Raw genomic sequence first — 27558 nt, 5'->3', positions numbered from 1 at the left:
ATTAAATCAGCAACAACTGCCCTCACAGAACCAGCACGACACCCTCGGGGCCTCTTACCATGCTCGCTGGGGATGTAGTTCTCATCATAGTCTTCCTCCAGAACCAGCTGGTCTCCTATGCGGATGGGTCTGCCGGCCATGATCGGTCTGAGCTCCAACGCCTAGATCCCCAACCCAGAGAGAAAAATCAGTGCCCCAGCTTAGAAGCAGAGAAGCTGAGCTGGTCTTGGGGCACCTGGGCAGCCCAGGTCCTGCAGGCCAGCTGGGCCAGAAAGGAGGTTTTTCCAGACATTGGGGAGAGTGGAACAGGGAACCAACAGCTCAGAACTTACAGGCCTTTTAGGCTCTGTACCTGGAAAAGTTCCTGGAGACACACCTCCCCCAAAGCCTTGCTGAAGACTCCATGGACCACAAAAGTTCTGGAAACCCAGCTCTCTCAAGGGTTTGATGTCATACACTTGCCCACAAAGATGAGTAAGAACTAACAGCCTTGACCCCTGCTAGAAAACCCTAGTGAGACACCAAAATAACTAGCAGCACATGCACCCCCATACACCAATGTCCCCCAGTGCGCTCAGGCTGTCTCAACATGTGGCCCTATTTGCACATCCTTACTGACATTCAGCGAAGCCCTCAGGGAGCTTACAGTCTAGTGGCGGCAGGCACACAGCTTCACCAGCAGTAGGAGGCAGAAGAGAAAAAACACATTCTGCTCTGGGGAGTATTAAGAAAGAGGTCCCACACTCCCAGTGCAGGGATGAAGGCAGACTTTGTTAAGGAACCGGGTACAGAAGGCTAACAAGAGCTCTGAGAGCGGAGAGAAGAACCCAGGCAGAGGGAACAGCCTTTGAGGCAAGGCATTATGCAGCGCCAACGCCAGCATGCATGGCAGGGACCACGGGGAAGCCAAGCCTGGTCATGGAGAGCTTGGTGGATGGGAAGGGCCTTGACTCTGCCCTGTAGCAGAGGGGAGTCACTGAGGGCTTTGGTGGAAGAAAGTAACACAGAGTGGCCTTTTTTTTTTCAAGATGAGAACTTTGGCAGGAGTGGCCCGGCCAGATTGGAGAAATCAGAGACTAGCGTCAGGAAAATCACTAAAGAGGCTACGGTTCCCGGGAAAGATGATGAGGGCTTCAGCTAGGGCAGAAGCAGTGGGAATGGAGAAATAGGGATAGACATAAGGGACGATGTGATGTTAGGTTTAACAGAGACAGAGTCAATTCATAGGCAGGTTGATAGGAAGCCGGGATTCCTGAGGCGAAAGGCAGGTCTGGGGCTCTGGAATTCTTGAGATAGGGGTCTGGAATTCTCGAGGAGGAGGAAAGGACAAACACCTTTTATTCTCTACATTCCTTAGTCTTAGGCACCTAAAACACTTTTTTCTCTTTAAGCCTGGAACTGATGATTACATAGCAAACAACTCAGTTTAAACTTTGTAATAAGGATAATATAACAACAATGTATCCTGCTTGAAGACAGTTTCTCCTTACTGAAAACCTTCTGGCTAATCCTGTTATCTTAAAAATGTAAATTATGGGAGTGGGTCTAGTAAGATCTTTACAACTTTGACACATTCTGTTGATTTATTGTAATAACTAATTTAAAAAGTATACAACTCCCTTGCTTAGACTAGCAAGAGGGGCATTCTCCATTCCCCTTCTGATGTCTATGTCAGAAGCTTTCGAAGTCCCTTTTCACTTGAATAAAACTCTGCTACACAAAAGTTCTTGAGTGATCAAGCCTGGTCCCTGGTCCCCAAGTTAAATCTTCTTCAGAGATCACGAATCCCACACTGTTCACCTAAGCTATCAACCGGACCAGGATGGGGTGGGGCGGGGGCAGGAAGAGTGGAAAGGAACCCAACCTGAATGCAAGGTTTCTAGCTCAGGGACGGGGCAGTACCACATTCTTCAACTGACAGGCTGGTGTGGTTCCAGACCTGTTCCTCCCTTCGCATCCCTACTCCTTCAACAACCTCAGGACCCCAGGTCACAGCACCAGTCCCCTGTGGGAGCTCGCACACTGAAGCCTGATGCCGTCAGGACAAGTCAGCCTGTAGCCTGTGCAGACAGCCCCACTGAGGCAATGTCAGCCATCCCATTGTGACCAAAGGGAGCCTGGAGGAACTTTCTGACATCTCCTGCAGCCGCCTCTTCAGAAGCAGGCAGTGTTCACCTGGGGCGGCGAGCAAGACACAGCCATCGCAGCAGGGGAGTGAGCAGACAGACCTGGTCGTCAGAAAGGAGGCCGGGATACAGCTCATAAAGAATGGTCAGGAAATGGCCAGGTCAGTGACTCTGGAGGGGGGTCCCTGATAAACACAAAGGATCTCTGAAGGACCATTCCGTAGCCCTCGCTGCGCCCTGGCAGGTGAGAGATGGACAAGGGAGGTGTCTTGCCTTAGGACTCACAAAAGATGGTTCCCAGACTTCCCTGGTGGTAAAGCGGAGAAGAATCCACCTGCCAATGCCAGGGATACAGGTTCGACCCCTGGTCTGGCAAGATCCCACATGCCGCAGGGCAACTGAGCCCAAGTGCCACAACCGCTGAAGACCGCGTGCCCTAGAGCCTGTGCGCCGCAACAGGAGAAGCCACCGCAATGGGAAGCCCACGCACTGCAGCTGGAGAGCAGCCCCTGTTCATCACAACTAGAGAAAGCCCAGGTGTAGCAACGAAGACCCAGCACAGCCAAAAATAAGCAAAAACGCTTTTTAAAAAAGATGTTTCCCTGTGTCTGTCACTGGACCCAATGGAGCCGACCTTCTGCCACCCATCAGTCCCACCATGGCACCTCCAAGCAGTAACTTAGGGCCTCAGGAAGAAAGGCTAAAGAAAGCAGCACTCTTCCCGGCAGTACTTAAGCCCAAGTGAGATGCTCTCTCCCTCCCCGAAGAACACGTAACACCTATGGATGTAATGCTTGTAATGCCCCCCATGCAGTCTACCGTAAGTAGGGCTCTGACGTGGAAAAAGCAAAGCAAGAAGTACTGAGAACCAGGGCAGCAGAACGTGGTCCACAGGCTGGTGGCTTAAAGAGATCTCAGAATCATTAATCCTGAGTCAGAGAGGAGAGGGAAAGGAAAGAAGAAAGGATCTCTATGGGTGGAGGAATCACAGTGGCCTAAACATCAGGCTGTTCCTTATTCAATTCAACAGGCAGTGATCTATACAAGGCACCACACCAACTAACTCAGGGAATCTGAGAAGTTCTGCCTTTCACAGACTTCCCTATCCCTAGACACGTGCCATCTCCAGAAAGAGGGGGCAGGTAAAATCTCTTGTCTTCCTGGCAAAATGCCTCATTAGCTACTTACAGAACTGTCTGTGTTAAACTATTTATAAAGTTCGGGAAGAATGTGGAAAATCTAAATTCCTGAATCACTCAAACGTCAAACAAATCTTCTGCCGGAAAAAAAATTAAAATGTGGGAGGTCTATTTCCTGGCTTCAGGAAAGAGGTAGGCAAGGACAGGGTGAAAAGAACAGGGATTGCAGGATTGAGGAAGGTAGTGGAAGAGAAACCATATTCGTTTAATGGCAGCTGGAGATCACTTATTCATTCAAGAAATACTGGGTTGGCCCAAAATGTGCGTTTGGATTTTCCCTTAATATCCTACAGAAAAACCCAAATGAACTTTTTGGCCAATCCAATATTTATTTATTGCTGGGCACTGGAGAGGCGATTAAAAACAGATTCAGCTGCTACTCCCCTGGAACTGGTCTAGTGAGGCAAGGAGACAAACCAGTCACAGAAAAGTGTATAACTTTAACTGGGGAAGAGCTCTGAAGGATATGTGCCTGATTTAGATGAAGCCCGTGCTGAAAAGTGAAGAATGAATAGGTAGTCACCAAAGAGAGGAGATAAAGGTGTTCTAACAACTAGACCAAAGAATTTCACAATTTGTATGGAAATACAAAAAACCTCGAATAGCCAAAGTAATCTTGAGAAAGAAGAATGGAACTGGAGGAATCAACCTGCCTGACTTCAGACTCTACTACAAAGCCACAGTCATCAAGACAGTGTGGTACTGGCACAAAGACAGAAATATAGATCAATGGAACAGAATAGAAAGCCCAGAGATAAATCCACGAACCTATGGACACCTTATCTTTGACAAAGGAGGCAAGGATATACAATGGAAAAAAGACAACCTCTTTAACAAGTGGTGCTGGGAAAACTGGTCAACCACTTGTAAAAGAATGAAACTAGAACACTTTCTAACACCATACACAAAAATAAACTCAAAATGGATTAAAGATCTAAATGTAAGACCAGAAACTATAAAACTCCTAGAGGAGAACACAGGCAAAACACTCTCCGACATAAATCACAGCAAGATCCTCTATGACCCACCTCCCAGAATATTGGAAATAAAAGCAAAACTAAACAAATGGGACCTAATGAAACTTAAAAGCTTTTGCACTACAAAGGGAACTATAAGTAAGGTGAAAAGACAGCCCTCAGATTGGGAGAAAATAATAGCAAATGAAGAAACAGACAAAGGATTAATCTCAAAAAATATACAAGCAACTCCTGCAGCTCAATTCCAGAAAAATAACCCAATCAAAAAATGGGCCAAAGAACTAAACAGACATTTCTCCAAAGAAGACATACAGATGGCTAACAAACACATGAAAAGATGCTCAACATCACTCATTATTAGAGAAATGCAAATCAAAACCACAATGAGGTACCATTACACGCCAGTCAGGATGGCTGCTATCCAAAAGTCTACAAGCAATAAATGCTGGAGAGGGTGTGGAGAAAAGGGAACCCTCTTACACTGTTGGTGGGAATGCAAACTAATACAGCCACTATGGAGAACAGTGTGGAGATTTCTTAAAAAACTGGAAATAGAACTGCCATATGACCCAGCAATCCCACTTCTGGGCATACACACTGAGGAAACCAGATCTGAAAGAGACACGTGCACCCCAATGTTCATCGCAGCACTGTTTATAATAGCCAGGACATGGAAGCAACCTAGATGCCCATCAGCAGATGAATGGATAAGGAAGCTGTGGTACATATACACCATGGAATATTACTCAGCCGTTAAAAAGAATTCATTTGAACCAGTCCTAATGAGATGGATGAAACTGGAGCCCCTTATACAGAGTGAAGTAAGCCAGGAAGATAAAGAACATTACAGCATACTAACACATATATATGGAATTTAGAAAGATGGTAACGATAACCCTATATGCAAAACAGAAAAAGAGACACAGAAATACAGAACAGACTTTTGAACTCTGTGGGAGAAGGTGAGGGTGGGATATTTCAAAAGAACAGCATGTATACTACCTATGGTGAAACAGATCACCAGCCCAGGTGGGATGCATGAGACAAGTGCTCGGGCCTGGTGCACTGGGAAGACCCAGAGGAATCGGGTGGAGAGGGAGGTGGGAGGGGGGATCAGGATGGGGAATACGTGTAAATCTATGGCTGATTCATATCAATGTATGACAAAACCCACTGAAATGTGAAGTAATTAGTTAGCCTCCAACTAATAAAATAAATAAATAAATAAAAATTTTAAAAAAGAAAGAAAGAAAAAAAAAAAAGGTGTTCTAACAAAGCAGCAGCAAGTGCAAAGGCCCTCCAACAGGAAAGAACACCAAGTGAGGAGAAGGGCTGTCGGAGACGATGCTGGGCAGGTGAGTGGCAGCCAGGTCACGCCAAGAACTTGGCCTGGAAGGTCCAGAGAGCTGGAAGTCAGGAAAGGGTTTTCCAGATACACATTTTGAAAGAGGTTACTCCAGGAGCCACTGGAAATACAGACAGGAACGGAGGCCAGGCTGGAAAGAAGAAAATCAGACTAGCTGCAGAGCGATTAGGGAGGAAACCATGAGCCAATCTAGATGAGAGCCGATGATAACCTGGGCGAGAGGGGGTAAGATGAGAGGTCTAAGAAAACAGCCCTGAGGTCAGCTTCGGCAAATACACGACACGTGTCCTAACATTTCCCACCAAGCCTGAGACCCTGAGGGACAGCACTGTCAACCTTGGCACCATCGACGAGGCTTCAGGACCATCCACACTGCACTCCATGCAGCCCTTACCAATGAAGCAGATGAAACCTGATGACATGGGTGTGCCACCAGGCCTAACACTCACTGAGCCACAGAGCTTTGGGGGAGGGTCACCCAACTGTCCTCACCCATCTCCTGCCAATCCCAGAATCTAGCAAAAAAAAAAAAAAAAAAAGGAATGGCTCATATACCTCCTCCAGGAAGCCCTCCCTGACTAACCTCAGCCTCTCCTGTCAACTTACAACCACTCCAGGACAAAGCACACAGGTTTTCTTGTGTTCATAGGCATATAATTTTCCACATGACCTCTTCCATGGGAATGTGTTCTACCTCTCCTGTTAAACCACAGACTTCTGAGGCCATGCCTCTGCCTCCTTCTGCATTTTGCAACCAAGCCTAAAATAAGCTATGTAAAGGTAGGAGCTTGGTCACTGCTCTAAACCACTAACAGACAACAGAGGAATCTCAAAAGCCAGAAGAAAACCACAGGAGCTTTGGTCCAACTGCCCTTCCCACACCAAAGTTCTCCTCTGTGCTTTGTCAGGTAGCATTAACGGTCGAAGCACCAGTTTGGGGGCCAGAAACAGGCGAATTAAATCCCATCTCCCTTGCTCACCAGCTGCTTGACCTTAGGCAAGGTACTTCCCCTTCTCTAAGCCTCAGTAACCTCATGCACATAACTCAAATCAGCCATGATAATCTACCTCAAAAGGCTGTTTGAAGATGAAACAATACTTGTACCTAGCGCAGTCCCTGATACACAAAATATGTTAAATAAATTTAGCAGTATTACTGATATTACTGCCAATTCCACAGTTAGATCATTCTTAACTATTAAATGGTCTTTCTCACATTAAGCCAAAAATCTGTTTCTAAGAAACTTCCTCCCATTTGTCCTGTTCCACCCTTTGGACCCACAGAGAGCACCCAAGGCATCTCTACTCCAAGTCAAGTTTTCCCACCTCCCTTCCCTTCATCACATGCCATTGGTTCCCAGTCTCCCCACATCGTGGTTACCTTCCTATGCATGTGGTCTAATTTAACAGGCATAGCCAAAAAGTTCAGCACACCTGTATACTCACCGAGCATACACACACATATGCATACTTAGGGTTCCCTGAGTATTATTTCTTCCACCCTGCTCAAACAATTATAAGGAAAGTTCACTACCAGAAAAGAGAAGATTTACTGGAGAAGGCATTGGGGAGAACACTGAAGCCATTAGAGTTGATTAGGTAGTGGTAATGAGCACAGGCTTGGGAACATTCTTGGCTTTGAATTCAGCTCTATCACTTACCACCTGGGTAAGTTGCCTCAGTTTCCTCACCTGCAAAACAGGGATAACAACAATGTCTATCTAAAGGGTTATGAGGATTAAATGATTCAATACATGTAAAATACTCAAAACATAGTAAAATCTCAATAAATGTTAGCTGTTGTTATTGTTGTTCAGTTAGTAAGTCATGTCTGACTCTTTGCAACCCTATGAACTGCAGCACGCCAGGCTGCCCTGTCCTTCACCACCTCCCGGAGTTTGTTCAAACTCATGTCCATTGAGTCAGTGATGCCATCCAACCATCTCACCATTCACTTATTTAAAGGGCATAGTCTACATTGCTCCAGGGGACAGATCTAGTACCAGGGAATATAAATTAAGGCCATTCAGACATCCAATAACCACTTATTGAATGGTCAGCACTGTGCTGTCAGGGCTACAAAGCTGGTACCCTCAGCTCAGGCTAGCTATGAAGCCAAATGTGTAAACACATGAGTATGCGGTGTGTTAAGTGCATTAAGGGAAGTAACAGAAAATAGAACAGAATACAAAGGCAAGGGCAACCTATCCTACTTTGGGAGATCAGGGAAAACACTGCATAGGAAAGGACCATCGAGATAGCTTTTGAAAGTTAAGAAGGAGCTCATCAGGATGAGGGACTAAGGTTATTTGGAGGCAAAAACACAGCTTGTACAAAGGCAAAGAGGCAGAACAGAGTATACGGCAGGTGCGGAGAATTAATGAAGACAACAAAAGCTTATATTCACTGAATACTTTCTATGTTCCAAGAACTGTACTAGTGCTGTATATAAATCATCTCACCGCATCCTCTCTGCTAAACAGAGATTTTTATAATCTCTTATTTTTCAAAAAATTAATCTGAGGCTCAAATTTAAAAAAAACTTAAACTTGCTCAAGGTTTCACAGCTAGTACATGGCACAGCAGAATATGCATGCATCCATGTCTATCTGAATCGAAAGCCTTAAGCTCTTAAAAAAACACCCTTTTAGACCTAGTTGTTATCCCCATTTTACAGATGAGGGAACTGAGGCAACTTGCCCCACAGGTAAGTGGCAGGGCTGGGATTCAAAGCCAAAGATGTTCCCAAATCCGTGCTCATCTGTTGTTTTTGTTTAGTCACTAAGTCGTGTGACTGTTTTGTGACCCCATAGACTGTAGCCCGCCAGGTTCCTCTCTCAATGGTATTTCCCAGGCAAGAAAATTGGAGTGGGTTGCCATTTCCTTCTCCAGGGAATCTTCTGGACCGAGGGATCAAACCCACATCTCCTGCATTAGCAGACCGATTCTTTACCACTGAGGTACTAAGAGAAGCCTTTGTGCTCATCACCACTACATAATTAACTCTAATGTCTTCCACGTTCTCCTCAGGGCCTTCTCCAGGAAATATTTTTTTTTCTGGTGCTGAACTTTCTTTATAATAGTTCAAGCAGAGTGACCAGCACACAAGGGACAATGGCAGGAGAAAGACGTACCATGGAAGGCAAGGAACACATGATAAATGGCTTGGGAGGATTGTGGCTGCATCTTGACATAACAAGGAGCCATCACAGGATTTCACAAAGGAGACCAGCCTGATCAGATCTGTAGTTTAGAGAGATGATTCTGACAGCTGTGTAAAACTAATTGGAGGAGGGCAAGAACAGAAGCAGAGAGAGCACTTAGAAAGTTATCCTGAAAACACAGGCAAGAAATGATAAACGAAGTCAGTGGCTGTGAGAATGAAAAGGGCCAGATTCTAGGTGTTGTAGGAGGTAGAATAATAGTATCTGATGTCTGCAGTAAGTGAGGGAGAAACAAGAGGACAATCAGAGCACTTACGCCAGTATATTGTGATCATCTGTTCACTGCTATGCCTTGCCCAATAGCCCCACCTAGCATACTGCCTAGATATAGGAAATGCCCAACAAATATTTGCAGCATATTTTAGATGAATGAATTACAAGTGCAGACGTGGCTAAGTGAGTGAAGGGATGAAGTCCTTCACTGGGACAGGAGCTACAAAGAAGGAAGAGATCTGGGGGACCAGGAAGGTTAGGTCAGCATTCAGCTGGGGATGATCAGTAAGCAAGTGGACCTCAAGAAAAGAGGTCTAGATGGGAGCCAATTGGGGAGTAACTGTTAAATACATAGGAACTGAAACTCTGGGTGAAATAGCCCCAAGACGGAGTGTGGTGGGTAGAAAGGAGGGGCTTGCGAAGGTTGATTGCGGGGGGGGAGGGGGGGGCGGGACTAGAAAAGCAGAGACAGAGGAGTCGTAGAAGGCAAGTGAGGAGGGCACTTCCAGACGGAGGTGGATTTTTTAATCAATGCAAGGAAAGAAAAACACAAAAAAACTTACTATCTTCCCCAGCTGACCAAAAGACGGCAGAAGGTTGGGCCTGCCCGGATTCGGACACCGGGGAAGCTTCCCCAAGAGAGGAGTATTCAAGCAAGGTTTAGAAGGCCGGCCTTACACACTTAACTCCGAACAGGACAAACAAGCTAGGGCCCCCGCCAGCCCACACTCGTGGCCCAGGGCCCACTCTCATTGCCCCGCCAGCACTCCAGCCCAGGCCCTCCCGCCACTCAGATTTTGGATACAGCCGCACTGAGCGCTCCATCTTCACTTCTTCCTTCAGTTCCCGCCCACACTCGTGCACATCCCGCTGGGTGGCACAGGAATGTGCCTCGATTCTCCCGCTTCCCTCCCTTCCCCGCCACCCAACCTCTCCCTCGAGGGCGTTCTCACCTGTCCCCCAGCCCGGGAGGCCCAGGGCGCTAGCTCCCGGCTCTACGCGGCCTCCCCAGCACCACCCCGGCTCCCGCTTCCAGGGACGCCGGGGTGTTGCCCTGCAGCGGCCAACAACCACTTCCGGAAAGGGTACCAGCCTAGCAACTGAGGGTACCGCCTCTACCTGTAGTCAATAGGTCTCCGAATGAGAGCCTGGCATCGGATTGGTTAAAGGTCCCGTCGAATCACGGAGGCGTTCTGCACGTTTCCCGTTGTATGATGGGAAATGTAGTCCAATATAGTAGATTGGTTTCCGCCTGAAGTTAAAAGAGGGTTCTGAATTTAGACATGGGGGCAATTTCTTCCCGGGCAGGAAAGGATCATTCACAGTATCAACAGTAACGTGTATTAACTAAGGTAATTTTTGTTCATCATTTTTAGTAGTATAATTAACTTCAGGTGAATAATACACTGATCCTCAATAATCAACCTACAGGCTTTAATAAACAAAAGACTCTCACGTGCCACTCAGGAGTTAAGAGACCACTACCCATCTTTTTACTGGAGCGCAGGGCTCAGTTTGCATCTCTGCAAGAAGAGGATAATAATATCTGTCTTAACTATTTAAAATTGTCTGTTTAAGAAGAAGTAGCACAGTGTGTAAGCCCCGCAACACACCCTGTCTAGCAGAAGGGTTACTAATAATTTCAAAGGCTTTAGAGTTGTTTTCACAAGGGCAAATCTTCCTTTCTCTTACATATCCTTAACCTCCCGAGGAAATTTAGGACAATTCCAGCTCTGGCCACTACATTAATGGTGTAGGGAAAGAACAATTGGCCAGGTAGCAGTGGTCAGGCTCTCTCATCCCACTCCACTCATGTCCTACAGCTGAGGTCATGTGTGGTACTGTGAGCACCCATCCGGCACATTGTGGTGTGCTTGCTTGGCTGTCCTATATAATCACCACCTGTGACGCTCTTGTGGGCGAGTTGAGTTGTCACTGCTGAATCAGCCATTAGAGAGTAAAGCACATCTGCCTTGCTTTATTTATGTGTATTTATTCACAGTGTATTTATTCACTGTGAATAAAGAATGTCTGCGGTTCCTATGGCTCCTTATATCATCTTCCAGCTTTGCCTTGGCTACCCTGGGTTCAATGATCAGCAAGACAAATAGGAAAACCAGGGAGCGAAAAAGTGAAGTTACCTGTTTGCCGAGAAAGATGGATCATCTGGAGCAGCTCCTGACAGGCTTCATGGGGGAGATGCCTCTGGCTCCTGCTAAGCCCAGAAACTAGTCCCAGCACCACTCAGGGCCTGATCCCAGAAGGAGGAACTCAGACCAGTGTTCCTGTGGATCCCAAAGCAGATATCTAGAATGTATTCCTTGTGTTTAACTTTAAGTCTTTCCTATGGCAGTCCTGCCTGTACTCCTTTTTTTTTCTTTCTCTCTGTAGAGGACAAATCATGGCCTCCTCTTCTTCTCCACACTCCTTAGAAGTCTCACAACCACTGAAGCCCACTCTAGAGCCCAGTGCTCTGCAACAAGAGAAGTCACCACAATGAGAAGCCCCTATACACAACTAGAGAATAGCCTCTGCTCACTGAAATTAGAGAAAGCCAGAGCACCACAATGAAGACTGAGCGCAGGCCCCCCCCCCAAAAAAAGTCTCATAGAGGGGCCAAGGGACAGATTGGGAAGAGACTCTGAGAACTCACCAGTTCATCTACCACAGTCCTTGCACAAAACTGGGGTTCAATAAATCATTCATAGATTTGGTCCTTCCATCCAAGAACTTGCAATTAATCTAGCTGACATTAATTGCCATCAAAATTCTTAGCTTTTATTCCTTAGTTTGTGTCCCTAGCTCTCTCATGGGGAAAGCTAATAAAATAAGGGTTACTATAGGATTAATGAGGTTACCCCACACAGATAAGCAATTTGCATTCTATCAGGTTTCCCTGTAGATTTGTACTCAGAAATGCAAACTAATTTCTAACTGCCCTTAGGCAAACATAATTAACAAAGCAAGTCTTTGGGGGAAAATAACAAAAATGACACATCAATTGATATGCCAGTACAGTAAGTCCCCTACATATGAAAGAGTTCTGAGAGCCCATTCTTAAGTCCAATTTGTTCTGAAGTCCAACAAAATTAGCCTAGGTACCTAACTAACACAATCAGCTATATAGTACTGTAATATAGTATTGTAATGGGTTTATAATACTTTTCACACAAATAATATGCACATAAAAAGACAAACAAAAAGTAAAACATTTTTAGTGTCATAGCACCTTGAAAAAGTACAGTAGTACAATACCACAGCTGGCATCTAGGAGCTGGCATCGAGTGAACTAGCAAGAAGAGTTACTGACTGGAGGAGAGAGAAGAGGTGGGAGATGGTAGAGCTAAAGGATCATCAGCAATAGGAGACGGAGGGCAAGCTGCAATTTGATTCACACCTGACATTGATGGCACAGGTTCTGGTTCCTTACTGAATTCAATTCTATCTACTCTCTTGAAAAAACAATCCAGTAATGTCTAGGTAGTTGTTGTTCAGTCACTCAGTCGTGTCTGGCTTTTTGCGACCCCATGGACTGCAGCTTCCCTGTCCTTCACCATCTCCCACAGTTTACTCAAACTCATGTCCATTGATTTGGTGATGCCATCCAACCATCTCATCCTCTGTCGTCTCCTTCTCCTCCCGCCTTCAATCTTTCCCAGCATCAGGGCCTTTGCTAATGAGTTGGCTCTTCACATCAGGTGGCCAGAATACTGAAGCTTCAGCTTCAGCATCAGTCCTTCCAGTGAATATTCAGGGTTGATTTCCTTTAGGGTTGACTGGTTTGATCTCCCTGCTGTCCAAGGAACTTTCAAGAGTCTTCCAACACCACAGTTAGAAAGCATCAATTCTTCGGTACTGAACCTTCTTTTTGGTCCAACTCTCACATCTGTACATGACTACTGGAAAAACCATAGCTTTGACCATACAGTCCTTTGTCAGGAAAGTAATGTCTCTGCTTTTTAATACACTGTCTAGGTTTGTTGTCGCTTTTATTCTGAGGAGCAAGCATCTGGGTTACAGTAGCTCTTTTTTTTTTTTCTCATCACAGATAACATGGTGGCACCAGATTGCATTCTGAATGACTGCTATAAACTTTGTGTACCATTCTACATTTAGATCTGGTGCCTCAAAAACCAAGTGCCTCCTCAAATAAACAAAATTCTCTTACCATTACCTGTGTCATGAATCTCTTTGGAAGAAGGAAGGAAGGAAGAAGATCTTCCTCCTGTCTCTCTTCATTCTTTCTCCTGGCCTCCAATTCCATCAGGTCTTCACATTCTCATCTTTGAAAGTTCACAACTCGGAGGTTCACATGTAGAGGACTTACTATAATATATCCAGTGAGTGAGGAAGCAAAACAGAATTTCACACATTGTAGATTATCCTTTGCAGTCAGGAATGAACATTTAGGAGTGATTTTTTTTTTAACAGATGGGGGAGAAAAAAACAAATTATTCTCAAGTGTTATGCCACACTCCCAAGTCAGAAACTCCACTGTTAGAACTTTTTCTTCTCTTTTCATACTGTTTATTGTAATATACAGAAAACCATCTTTATAATAAGAAGAACATTCAATCCCACCTTTTTTTTTTTTTTCCAAAAAGTATGTAGAGATGTGAAATGTTTCCTCTACACTTTTGACCCACCTTACTTAAAGTTGCAAACTGGGGGGACTTCCCTGGTGGCCTAGTGGCTAAGATTCCATCCTCCCAGTGCAGGGGATCCCATATGCCCCTACCAAAGATCCTGCCTGTTGCAACTAAGATGGTGCCACCAAATAAATAAAATTTTTTAAAGAAATAAATAACATTACAAACTGGAGACTTCCCTGGTGATCTAATGGTTAAGACTCCATGCTTCCACTGTGGAGGGTGTGGGTTCAATCCCTGGTCAAGGAAGTAAGATCCTGCATGCTGTGGGGCCAATAAATAAAGTAATAACCTTTAAAAAAAATAAAATTTCAAACTGCCTTTCCATCTTCCTTCTCTGCATTATTTATCTTCAAAGCGCATATCACCATCTGAAATGCTATAATTTTTATTTCTTTATTGTCTGTCTTCCTACCTTAGAATGCATAAGCTACATGAAGATAGGGATTCTGTCCATTTTATTTATTGTGTCCACAGTGCCTAAAACAGTGCTTAGCATGTAGTAGGCATTAAACAAATTTGCTGAATGAACAAATGAGCAAAAGAAGGAAGGAAAGAACCCCACACTTCAGACAAGAGGAAATCACTGTTGACATTTCAGTCCCCACCTTTGCTGAAGACTTTTTAATGTCTATGCAGATGTAAATTTATGTGCAATCATGTATATGCACATGTGCATACACTCTAATTTTTACAGAAATGAGATCAAAGGTACATATTATTCTACAATGTCAAACAACTGAACATGTCATAAACATTCGAGGGTGAGCTCATAGAAGTTACTCCACTCCTTATAATGGTTATATAAGATTCCATTGATTGAATGTCTCATGTCCCTATTGATAATCATTTTTTTGCTTCCAAAGTTTTGATGTTGTACATAATGTTGAAATACTGTTGGATTTTTGTTAGATAGGATCCTAGAAGTGACACTGCTCAGAGTTCACACTTTTTATGTTTTTACGAACATTGCCACATTTCTCTCTAAAAATGGAGTCATTTACAGTCCAACCAATACCTTCACCAACATCAAATATTACCAATGTGAGAGGCAAAAATAAATAAATGATGATGGTTATCTAAATATTATTTTGTGTGCTTTCACTATTAATGAAGTTGAACTTTTTTTCATATGTTTAGTGGCCATCTGAATTTCTTCTATCAAATATCTGTTCATATTCTTTGTTCATTTTTCCCAGGTTGTTGGGGGTTTTATAGACTTATAGAAGCTCTTTGTATATTATAGACATTTACCATTCGTCTCTTTATTGTGTGACAAATACATTGTGTGACCAGGGCTCAAACCCATGCTCCTGTGATTGCTTACCAGGTGATTTCTCTGGTGGCTCAGTCAGTAAAGAGTCTTCCTGCAATGCGAGAGACCTGGGTTTGATCCCTGAGTCAGGGAAGATCCCCTGAAGGAAATGGCAACCCACTCCAGTATTCTTGCCTGGAGAATTCCACGGACAGAGGAGCCTGGTGGCCTACAGTCCATGGTGTCACAAAGAGACAGACACAACTGAGTGACTTTCACTTTCACCCTTCATCTCTTTATTGTGTGACAAATACATTGTGTGACCAGGGATCAAACCAGTTGCCCCTGTAGTGGAAGTGCGGAGTCTTAACCACTGGATTACCAGGGAAGTCCCTGTAGTTTTGTTTTTTTAATGTTGAGCTCTTTGATCTATCTGCAGTTTGTTTTTAGATGAGATAGGGATTTAGTTTTCTTTCCTCCCTAAAGGCAGTCAATTATCCCAACAACAGTTATTAATAAATGTATCCATTTCCCTTTAGTATGAGTGTCATCTTTATTATATACAAGGTTCCCCCATATATATATATTTGTATATTGATTTTTGTTTAACCTGTGTCTAATCACCTTATTGGTTAGGATTTCTCTATCCATATTATGTGATTTGTAAATAATGATCCTTTGCTTTCTAACATTTGTTCCATTTTCTCATCTTACCAAATTAGCTAGACTGATCTAATCTGAGATAAGAGTGGTGATAATGATCTTCTCTTTCCTAAAGTGAAGTCACTCAATCGTGTCCAACTCTTTGCCACCCCATGGACTGTAGCCTGTCAGGCTCCTCCATCCATGGGATTTTCCAAGCTAGAATACCGGAGTGGGTTGCCATTTCCTTCTCCAGGAGATCTTCGCAGGTCTCGCTCACACCAGGCAGACTCTTTACATCTGAGCCACCAGAGGGAATCACTTTAGCGTGTTACTGTTATGTTTTCCATGCTCTTCTATTATCTTGTTTAAGAAGCTTCTCTTTGGCTTTAATCAAGACTTCTGAATTTTGACAATAGCTTTCACATTTGATAATGTTTTAATATAATCATATGACTTTTCTCCTTTAAGCTATTTTAGCACTAAAGCTTTTTGTTTTAAGCTCTTACCAATTAACATAAAGATACTTCTTGGGATGGTAACACTTTAGAGCTGAGCATGGCCATAACCTTCAGCTCACTGACATCACAGAAATCAGTAGGGGCTTGAAGATTCACCTCAGTGGGGGTGGAAGTGAGGGCGGGTAGAGCACCAAAGACACAAAAAGATTCAGCTGAGAGAAGCCCCAGGTGGCTCTCACCTGCCTGCAGGTTGCAGGCTCCAGTGAAGGCAGAACACTCTCTGCATTTCCCCTTTGACCTTGCTCTTTCCTTTGGCTGCTAAGAACACGCTTCTAAATCCCTTAGTCTTGCTATCCAAATCTCTGCTCTTAGAAAATCCACCCATTCTTTAAGGTTCAAATTAAATATCACTTCCTCCCAGTGAGTCTTCCCAGGGACCCTCCCCACCCTCAAACCCCTACTCCTTAAAGTCCCATCATTCTGTGTGCTGAATGTGCATTTTATTTCTCTCCGTGGCCCCAGGGCCTGGCAGAGTGCCCGGCATACAGTGGGTGCTCCAGAATTGCCCAGTGAAGGACTAAAGGAATGAGAGACGTCAGCCACCACTCCATCTCCACGGCCCTTCCCGCGCTGCCAGGGTCCTGCAGGGTGGACTCCGGCTCGGCAGAGGGCATCCCAGACCCCTCACCAACCCCGGAAGCCGGGCTGCCTGCCGTGGAAGGACTACACTTCCCAGCGATCCCAGGGAAAAGCGAAAACCCTTTGGCTTTGACAGCCACCACCACAAGTCTTTCCGCCTCCCCGGGCTGCCTGGGAGCTGGGAGCTGGGAGCTGGGATTATGGTGGCCTGAACAGCAAACGCAGCCGCAGGAGCCTGGAGCCCCTGACCCTTCCCCTGCCGCCACCCCGCCAGAAAGACCAAGGAAGCAGCCTCGGACCTGCCATGCCCGCCCCGCCCAGCCCCCCGGGGGGCCCGAGCCGGCCTCTCCCGGACCACCGCTGAGGCTGGACCACCAGCCAGATGTAGCCGGGCTCCGGAGCCGTCTCCTCCCCTCCTGTCTCTGAGGATCTCTCCTGCCTGATCCCCACCTCCTGGCCCAGGGGCCGACCGAGGGGCCTGCAGGCTCTGGAGCCCTGATGCCTTCCTGCTCACTCTCCTGAGAAGCCACCTCTAGCACCCAGAGTTGGGGGCAGGCCCCAGGGACGGACGTGGGCCAAAGTGAGCCCAGAGTGCCCCAAGGCCAGGGCCCACCATGGCCCAAGCGCTGCCCTGGCTACTTCTGTGGATGGGCTCCGGGGTGCTGCCTGCCCACGGCTCCCAGCCCGGTATCCGGCTGCCCTTGCGAAGCGGGCTGGGGGGCGCCCCCCTGGGGCTGCGGCTGCCCCGGGAGGCCGACGAGGAGTCCGAGGAGCCCGGCCGGAGGGGCAGCTTTGTGGAGATGGTGGACAACCTGAGGGGCAAGTCCGGCCAGGGCTACTACGTGGAGATGACCGTGGGCAGCCCCCCACAGACGGTAAGGTCGCCAGGCCAGCCCTACCCTCCCTCCTCATGAGCCGAGGAAGAGAGGCTGGGGGTGCAGCATGCGGGGGGCTCCTGCTAAAACAGGAGCTGCATGGTGTGGGCTGGAGGGATCCCCTCCCAAACATGTCCTCTGGGATCATAGTGGCAGCAGTCAGCCCCAAAGCCCCACGCCCCACTTCCCTTCCCCTCACAGGCTTTGACTGTCCTCCCCTCACTCCTAGTCTTATACACACGCCCCTCAGGAAGGATTTGGGGGCAAGAAAAACACGTGGATGGGGGAGGCCTGACCTGGGGAAGAGTCCAAACCATAGGGGCTGTGAACAGGTGTCAGCCCACACCATGCCTGAGTCTCCCCACCCCTCTGCTCTGGATCTTGGTCGCCCAATCTCAGCATCTAGGGTTCTGACCAAGGGATCCTGGCACGAGTTGGATCAGCCCTTTTCTCCCTCTGTCTGGGCGGCCGCAGGGCAGCGAAGCGAGGTTTCTTGTGACCTCCACTCTAGCCAGAAGCCGGGAGCTGAGTGTGGCCTTCCCGTCCCTCCTTCCTCCCCACCCCTTTGCAGCCTGCCCTCCAGCCCCTCCCCCACCCAATGCCTCCCTGAGCACTGGCCAGAGGGAACTGAACTGAGCCTGGGGAAAGGACAGATCATAAACTGCATAGAGAAAAGGAGCCAGAGCCCCCTTCTAAGCATGAGACTCTTTCCACGAGCCGATAGATGCTTGCGGGTGGCAGCGATGGAGAAAACACTGCCTGCCAGGTCCCCATGCCCCATGCTTCCTGACAGTCCTCCAAGGCACCTCCTAGGTGGCCATGGAGGGTGCAACCTTTGCGCCTCTGCCCGGGAAGGAGTTGGCCACGAGCAGCCCTCCGCGGGGATGCTGTGGCTGACCTCTGTGAGCATTTGCTTCCTCGGTGGGGGAGCCTGGGCACAGGTAACAGGATGGCTGAGTGTGTGCTGGTGAGTGTCACCTTGAATCTGAGCCTGCACATCTCTGAGGCACCCCCCCTCCCCCAGATCTGTGTCTGGGAGGCTTGTCCTTGGGAGGGTCTGTGAAGGTGGGAGTGTGTCTATGGGCAGAGGGAACTGCTACACTCCCTGGACTTCTCAACAGCACTTATGCCAAATCTGGGGGAGAAGCGCACCCCGCTCCCCAATTACCTGTTGGAAGCGAGCCTTCCGAGGTCCAGGCCACCCAGGCCTATCTCCCACTGCCCTCCACCAGCAGATCCAAGGCTCTGGGCTCCCCCACTTACCCCTCCTCTTGCCTGTGCACTATCAACAGACTTGAGTCAGTGAAAGGACAGAGCCTGAATCCAGGCCTCTAGCAGCCTGAGCCAACCAGAGGCCAGGTGTTGTGAGGGAGCAGGAAGCTGTGGGACCTGGTTCCTACTCCCGTTTCTGCTACAGATGTGCCGTGCAAATTGGGCATAGATCCTGTGACATGGACACAGGACAGGCTGTGGGACCAACAAGAGCTTTGGGGTCAGACAGACCCAGAATGCCACCTCCACAACCCACAGCCTTTCCTTTTCCCAGCTGTGTGGCCTTGGGAAAATTATATAACCTCTCGGAGCCTCTTGCTGTGTCTTTAAAATGGGTGATATGAGATCTCCTTTGCAAGGTGATAGGATTAACGGAGACTTTGTAGGTGAAAGCACCTAAGACAATGCACCTGGACACATACTTCACCTCCAGTAAATGTGAAATCCCTTTCTTCTAACTTGCCTGGCCACTTCTACCTCTTCTGTGTTCTGCAAGGAAGCATAAAAACTTGAGTGTTCTGAGCCTCCACATTTTACATGTAGAAGATGTAAATGGGGGGCCTATTAACCATACTTCCTTGGACCCTTGAGATAAAGTGTACACACCCCCAGCCCAGGAACTGACACAGAGCAATTTCCCAATGTGTCAGTTCCCTCCCCCTCCTTCCCAGGAGAAGGGGAAAGTGGGCTTAAAGTTCAAAACCAGCCCAAGGAGCCCGTGGCAGATGAGGCAACTCTGTGGGTTGTCTTACGGCTCCTAAGCCAATGCCAGCCAGTCTGCGCTCTTCGGTGATTTCAGTTCTCCCTCCAGCAGTCTGGGAGAAGGATCCCCTTTTTCCTGACCCTGGGGTTTTTAAGCACCAAATGAGAATGTGAAAGGCCCAGTGCCCTGAACAAGTACCAGTGAAACTTGGGGTGCACTTTCTGTGTGCCAGGGAATTAACTGCGGGGTTTGGGAGACTGATCCACAAAGAGACAGGAAATATATTTTCTGCCTCAAAGAGCTTTAGTATGGAAGTGAAAATTTAAGTCCCCGGAGGAGGAAATGGCAACCCACTCCAGTATTCTTGCCTGGAGAATCCCATGGATGGCAAAGCCTGGTGGGCTATGGTCCATAGAGTCACAAAAGTCAGACATGACTGAAGCGACTTCGCACCACGCATCCGTACCTAAATCAGAATCTCAGGTTTGAAAATTACTGATCTGTACTACAGTGAGTGGATGCTGTAGGTGTTTTTTGCTTTCGTTTTTTTTATTTAAATTTTTTCCATCTATACTCTTTTGAGGGAGGGGTTATTTTCTTCACTTTATTTATTTACTTTGGCCGAATTATACGGCATGCGGGATGTTAGTTCCCCAACCAGGGATTGAACCCATGCCCACTGCAGTGGAAGTGTGGAGTCCTAACCACTGAACCACCAGGGAAATCCCTATAGATGTCCTGGAGGAGGTAAAAATCAGGCAAGGTCTCACAAAGACGTGCTGTGAGCATTTGTGAGCATGGTCTTGAAGGATGGATAGGAGGGGCAAGGCCGTTTCAGTGAAGAAAGGTCCCCCCGAACTGTGTGCTTCACTTGTGTATCCACTTCTTCCCACCATCTCCCCCTGAGACCAAGTGAGGACACAGTGAATGAGAGAACGAGTTATGTGTGTTTGGCTTTATGCATGTTTGTTCAGGAGACAGTGAGAAACCTAGGCCGGACTTTGGTCTGCTAAAGTGAGGGGAAAATTGAATATGTGCAGCAGAATGACAAAAGAAGCAATCTTTTAGAAAGAGACACCTGAATTTTAGAAAGAATGGGACTGAGGGATGCAGGTAGCAGGAGGCTCTATCACAAAGGTCCAAGTGTGGAGGGCTGTGACAAGGATGGCGTGAGGCTGTAAGCAGGGGAAATGGGAGGGAGACCAGGCTGCAAGGAACGGTGTGAGGCAGATAGACCAGACTTGGTAACACTGGTGTGAGGGTGAGGGAGAAGGTGTCAAAGACGATTTCAAGATTCCCATCTGGGATGAATTAGAAAATGACAAGACCATTTGTGAGAAAGTTGGCAGCAGGGGATGGTTTAGGAGTGCGGATATACAAATATATCCTTGTATTTATGGTTACAGTTTATAAAAGTTTTAAAATAAACTCTATATAGATTGTTTTGTTCTTTCCAGTAATTCCTGCATTATATAAAAAGGTCTTAACCATTTGAAGATTCTAGCAGAAGAAATGGGGACTGAAAAATAACTGGCCAGTTGGCTGGTCAATAAACTGGACCCTGTCTCACCCTTGACTTCCCTCTCAGCCTTGCGTGTGTGCTGTGCCAAGTCGTTTCAGTTGTGTCCAACTCTTTGCAGCCCGTGGACTGCAGCCTGCCAGGCTCCTCTGTCCATGGGATTCTCCAGGCAAGAATATGGAGTGGGTTGTCATGCCCTCCTCCAGGGGATCTTCCTGACCCAGGGATCAAACCCGCATCTCTTATGTCTCTTGCATTGGCAGATGGGTTCTTTACCATTAGTGCCACCTGGGAAAGCCCTATTCAGCCTTACTACCTACCTATTTGTGTATCTTGAAGAAGAAGAGCGTTTATTAGAGATCCTGCTTCCATTTTCTCATCTCCCTTACTGCATTTATCAGCATATGTCACTGTTTTTGTGACATAAAAACTTCATAAAACACCAAGCTCTTGAGGACAATGTCCTTTTTAATTGATTATTTTTTTTCAGGGTTTCATTTCTCCTTAGCTAATATCTATGATAGCATCAGGCTCAGAAAAGGCACCTAAAAAGTGTTCAGCGAATGAATAAATAAAATGTAAGACCTCTAAGTAGAACTTTTGATGAGCCATTCTAAGTGCAGGACTGGAGCCCTTGGAGAAAGCATTTTCATTCTCTTCGCTTCAATGAAAGAATGTCATCTCATTGGAAAGGTATGCATATCACTATCCAAACACAGGCTCATAATTTAACTGTTAGGGTTGAAATCTCGCGGTGGTCAATTTTCAGTTTAACAAATATTTGTTGAGCACCTATCATGTACAAAAGAGAAGGATATGTCAGTCTCACTCCTTGGAGCGCTCATGATTTGGTGTAAGATACAGATATGTAAGCACCTAAATATCACATAAGACCAAGTGCAATTGGTACAGAAAGAAGAACAGTGAGAAGTTAGTTCCCTGGCGGTCCAGTGGTTAAAACTCCGCAATTCCATTGCAGGAGGCGTGGATTTGCTCCCTGGTTGGGAATTCTGCATGCTGCAAGGTACAGCCAAAAAAAAAAAAAGAAAAACAGAACAGTGAGTCTTAGAAGTATACAGCAGCTACTTCTGACAGTGTTAGGAAAGGCTTGCTAGAAAAGGTAGCATTTGAATATGGCCTAGAAAGATGAGAGAGCTTTGCTATTTGGAGAGTGGTTGGGGAGAAAAACTTCAAAAAGAGAGACATGAGCTATGCTAAGAAGCTGGAAGTTGTGATAAGGATGCTGTGAGGCTGAATGGGGGTTGGGCTTCATTCTAGAGGCAGCAGAGAGATGGTCTAGTGAATTTTGGTTCCAGGAAAACAGTTCCAGGCTGGAGGATAACTTGGATGGTCTAGAGTTTAAGAAGAGGATCTCAATTAGGACACATGGGTCTGAAAGAAGATGTGAAGGAGGAGAGGTCTTCAGAGAGATGGCATCACCTGTTAGGTCAACAGGGTGTTCCGTGCCCCTGGTAGGGGAGAGGGAAGAGAGGTCCACTTCCTTTGAACTTCTCTGACTGTGTTTGTGTCAGGATAGACAACAAAAGGAACAAACTTTCAAAGCACAACGTGCTTCCCTGGTGGCTTAGCAGTAAACAATCTGCTTGTAATGCAGGAAATGTGGGAGACATAGTTCGATCCCTGGGTAGGGAAGATCCCCTTGAGGAGAAAGTGGCAACCCACTCCAGTATGCTTGTCTGGAAAATCCCATGAACAGAGGAGTCTGGCAGGCTATAGTCCATGAAGTTGCAAAAGAGTCAGACATGACTGAGCAATTGAGCACGTTTAAAGCATAGTACAGTTTACCAAAATTCCATGTTTATTATTCTGCTTTCATTACACAGGCAAGGTATTAGCATGTCTCTTTTGGGGAAGAGGAAACTGAGGCTCAGAGAGATTAAATGGTTTGCTCCAAGTTATTCAGTTATAGAAGAACAGAGCTGGATTCAAATCCTGATCTTTGGATTCCAAGTCTACATACTTGGCTCTTTCTAGCACTCTATAGTCTGGGACATGTTGGTTGACTTTGAGATGCCAATGGACAATTCTTGTGGATGCAACCAGCTGAGAATGAAAGTCAAAGTGAAAGTTAGTCATTGAGTCATTTCTGACTCTTTGTGACCCCATGGACTGTAGCCCACCAGTCTCCTCTGTCCATGGGATTCTCCAGGCAAGAATACTGGAGTGAGTTGCCATTCCCTTCTCCAGGGGATCTTCCCGACCCAGGGATCAAACCCAGGTCTCCTGAACTGCAGGCAGATTCATTACCATCTGAGCCATCGGGGAAGCCCTCAGCTGAGAATGGGGATCTGGATACCAGGAGAGAAGTTGGGACTGGACAGGAAGATTTGAGGATCACCTGCAGAGGTAGCTATGGAAGTCAAATTAGCAGACTTATTCTTTGAGAGAATGGAGAGAGAACAGAGAAATGATTAGGGGAAGAATATTGGGTACAGAGGTCAAGAGAGCAAAGAAAAGTAATCAGAAAAATAGAAAACTACAAGTGGGACTTCCCTAATGGTCCAGTGACCAAGACTCCATGCTCCCAATGCAGGGGGCCCATTTTTTATCACTGTCAGGGAACTAGGTCCCACATGCTGTAATGAAGACTGAAGATCCTGAGTGTTGCAAAGATCAGCATAGCCAAATAAATAAATATTTTAAAAAATAAAGAAAACTATATAGATTCAGGATCTCAAAACCCATGAAGGGACTTCCCTGGTGGTCCAGTGGCTAAGACTCCATGCTCCCAATGCAAGGGGTCAGGGTTCGATCCCTGGTGAAGGAACTAGGTCCCATATGCTGCAACTAAGACCCAGTGCAGACAAATAAATTTTTTTTAAAAAATCAAAAAACCATGAAGACATAAAGTGGTTTTCCTGACCCCTCCCTAGAATGATTTTCAAACTATGATTTGTGGGATTCGGTAACAGGACCTCAAGGAAGAGGGAGAGGTTAGGAGACAGGTAAGCAGGCAGACTCTGTATCTTCCACCTTTTCACTCACCAGGCGCCCCCTCCCCTGTCCCACCTGCCTCCAAGTCTCCCAGCACAGGTCAGTTTTGTTTTTAAACAGTGGAATTCCAGGTTTGGTTGATTGGCCTGCATATTGAGTTTCGGTAATTAAAAGGTTGAAAACCTTTGAACTCAAAGAACCACCCTCTAAGTTAGACAACCCTGAAGCCCAACAACCCCAGACAGTGCTGGCCTCAGTACTGGGAGGCGACTTCTAGATTGGGGTTCAGGCTTCAGCTGTACATAAGGCTCTGCTAGGACTCTCAGGCTGTCTTTTCACCCCTGTCCCCTCCTTCACCTCCCCAGGTCTGGAAGGAAAGAGTTCAGAGCTGGGAGTGGGGGGCACTGAGAAAGACTGTGTCCTCTCACTAAGGTAGGCAGTCAGGAGCCCTTCTTTGGTATCTCTGGTAAAGAGCTAAGCAGAAAATTGTGGTTAAAAATCCAGGAAGAGAAACATCCCCCAGGAAAGCTTCCTCCCTGACAACTAACTTCTCTGTCTGTTGGGAGCCACCTGGCTTAGGGGCCTGGGCAGGGGGCAGTTCTGGAAACAGACCACGTTCCTGGTCCTAGAGTTCCCTGGGCTTCCCCTGGCAGGAAGGGCCCAGTGGCTACCCTGTCTGCTGATCACTTGTAACCCCACCACATACAGGCTGGACTTCTCGGTCGGCCTCTCAGGGTGGGTGAACGCTACCAATTGTTTGACTCCAGCACCTTTGGAGTTTTCCCCAGATAGCCCAAGGCCTGAACCCTGGCGTCTCCTTATGGCTCAAGCAAACAGACCTATGTAGGGACCACAACTCGGCACCATGGGGGAAAGTGGGTATATGCCAGAGATCAGCTTCATTCTCACCCGACAGACTCAGAGATGATTACAGCCCCTGCAAGCTGTGGATGGGATGAGGTTAGACAACAGGAAGAACACACCCTCTGACAATAAGCAGGCAGCAGTGGCTGTGTACCCTCAGAGCAGGGTTTCCTAAGTGGGTTCCGTGGAGACTGAAGGTGCTAAAGAGACACTTCGAGGCAAGGAGGGGATGGAGTTACGGGAAGTAAAACCTCTCTTTCAAGCACAGCATTTCTGCTTTTTTCTCTTTGATACACTGGAATACTGCATGAGATTGGAAAAAGCTTCTGTTGCTTCAAAAAAAAAATTGAAAACCATTGTCTTAGATCTGTTGTTTCAGAATAGTAGGCATGTATATTTTTTTGACCATTTACATCTATCATTGCATTTGAATAGGAAGCACTGATAAATATTAGTTGAGCTGGGTTTGAGCCTGGGGGAAACGGAGCAGCCTGTCTAAAGTGGGAAGGGTACCCTTGATAGGGTTTGGGGTGACCTGGCCTCCTTGGGATTCCTTTGAAAAAAAAGAAAAAACAGCCCAGGACCAAGGAGTCTACTTGCTCCCAGGTATTGATTGCCAGCTTCAGCCTGGAGAGCGAAGTGGAAGCAGAGGATGTCTGGAAAAGGAGTCCATTTCTATCGGGTCAGCTGACTTGGTCAAGGTGGGAGGCGCCTGGATGGGACAAAATTGCCGGACTCAGTTTGAGGCAGGAGCTGTGCGCTGCGCTGGCCCTCTGCCATGCCCAGCTGCTGACTTGCTCCTTGTGTCCTTCCTTTCCTCTCTCTCTCAGCCGTGGGCAAACTCAGGTCTGGGGATATCCACTTAGGGAAGCAGGCGAAGCTGACTCAGAAGCCTCTGGGACCAGCAAGTCCTGAAGTCACTCCAATTGCTCTAAGAACCTGGGTGTCTACTCTGTCAGTTTCAGTGGTGGGCATCCACTGTCATCATCACCATACACCGTTTCCGACTGGAAATCACCCCTGAAAGGACCCTAGGGCTGAGAACTAAGAGTGAGAATCTACAGTTACAGAAACCTGCAGCAAATGAGGCAATTATGGTTACAATTACAGTTTAAGAAAAATCGTTACAGAGCACCTACTGAGGGCTAGATAAGAACTAGATAATTAGCTCAGAAATGTGTTCCCTGCCCTTGTGGAGCTTGCCATGTGTGGGACACACAGACATTGAATAAATGGTTTCAAGTTGGATGAGGGGGTAGACGAAGCGGCACAAGTGTTCTTGAGGACCTGTGAGAGTCCAGGCTGGGCTGGGGCGTCAGGGCAAGACCTTTGGGGAAAAGGACGTTTAAATGGTGACTTGGAAGTTGAGCAGAAGTTTGACAAAACAGGGAGAGAACATTTCAGGCAAAGGGAAGAGCCTATGCACAGGTGACGGATGGTTGTGCTACTGTGAAACTTGAGAAGCATGATGAGAGAGGGGGAAAGAGACAAGAGATGGTATTTGGAGTTGACCTATGAGTGGTTAGGTGCCCCCGAAGTCAAGGATCTCAGGATTTAATTCAGAAAGTTTTTTTTTTATCAGTTATCTGATGCAGTGTAACAAAGTAAAACAAGAATCATCATCTCTCAGGATTCTGTGGGTTGGTTGTGGTTCTCTGGAAGAGCTTACCTGGGCTCCTCATGTGGCTGGTGGGTTATTTGGGGGTCAGATGAAGCTGGGCTGGCTGGACCTCCTTCTCCATGAAGTCTTTCAACTTCAAGGAGGCAAGACAGAGCCTCCTCACACACAATTTCAGGGCCACACTCCAGGAGGCCAGTGCCCTCCCCACCCAGTGCACACACACTTATACCTCTGCTTTCCTCCTTTGTTGATGTCCCACTGGTCAAATCAAGTAATGTGGCCAAGTCTGGCATCAAAGTTACAGGGGATCACACAAGGGCATGGACACAGCGGGTGTGATTCACTAGTGAAACAATCTGCCTGTCCTTTCCAAATGAGAGAGACAGGAATGTCAAGGAGACGAAAGAGCAGACTTTCACGGATGGGCAGAACCAAACGACCCAAGCTTTGTGGCTTGTGTGTGTGGTCAGTTGCCTCAGTCATGTCTGACTGTGCAACGCTATGGACTGTAGCCCACCAGACTCCTCTGTTCATGGGATTCTCCAGACAAGAGTCTCCACAGAATACTGGAGTGGATTGTCCTGCCCTCCTCCAGGGGAACTTCCTGTTGCAGGGATCGAACCCATGTCCCTTATGTCTCCTGCACTGGCAGGTGGGCTCTTCACCATGTAGTGCCACCTGGGAAGGCTTGTGTGCAACAGGGGTCAAATCCTTACTTACCCTTGATCTCAGTTTTCTCCTTTGTGAAATGGAAGAAAGGCTCCTATATCTCAACCAAGAAGCTTGTGATATGAGAATATAAGGGCTCTTCATCATAAACTCTGAGGCCGACATAGAAGGAAACAAACTTTCCTTTGGCAGAAAGAATCAGAGTTACAGCCCCCTCCCAGGGGTACGCAAAAGTGGTAAGACCCTAACATAGGCTGCCAAGAAAAGTTGTGTTTGTTTGGCCAAAACAATAACTCTTAATAACTGGAGAACTCTCAGAATGAGAACAA

The 27558-nt window shown here is 46.8% G+C and overlaps 2 protein-coding genes across 10 annotated transcripts in view; one reads left to right on the top strand and one right to left on the bottom strand.

Moving 5' to 3' along the window:
- Positions 1-10207, bottom strand: part of CEP164 (centrosomal protein 164) — a 74401-nt gene extending 64194 nt beyond the window's left edge. For all 9 annotated transcript variants that reach the window (XR_006340674.1, XR_006340673.1, XM_043900082.1 and 6 more), the window contains exons 1-2: positions 10059-10207; positions 59-161 (exon numbers count right to left, since the gene is read on the bottom strand). Coding sequence is in view for 7 of the 9 variants with exons in the window: in XM_043900082.1 (XP_043756017.1) it covers positions 59-140 (82 nt within the window). In the remaining 2 variants the exon portion in view is untranslated. The remainder of the gene's footprint in view (positions 1-58; positions 162-10058) is intronic.
- Positions 10208-16862: 6655 nt separating this feature from the next.
- BACE1 (beta-secretase 1) overlaps positions 16863-27558 on the top strand; it is a 25123-nt gene continuing 14427 nt past the window's right edge. The window contains exon 1 of the mRNA XM_043900054.1: positions 16863-17626. Within this exon, the coding sequence (XP_043755989.1) occupies positions 17366-17626 (261 nt within the window). The 5' untranslated portion in view covers positions 16863-17365. The remainder of the gene's footprint in view (positions 17627-27558) is intronic.

Source organism: Cervus elaphus, chromosome 1, assembly GCF_910594005.1.
Source record: "Cervus elaphus chromosome 1, mCerEla1.1, whole genome shotgun sequence".
NCBI lineage: Eukaryota > Metazoa > Chordata > Mammalia > Artiodactyla > Cervidae > Cervus > Cervus elaphus.
Note: the sequence above shows the minus strand (reverse complement) of the source record. Positions and strands in the feature narration are given on the sequence as shown.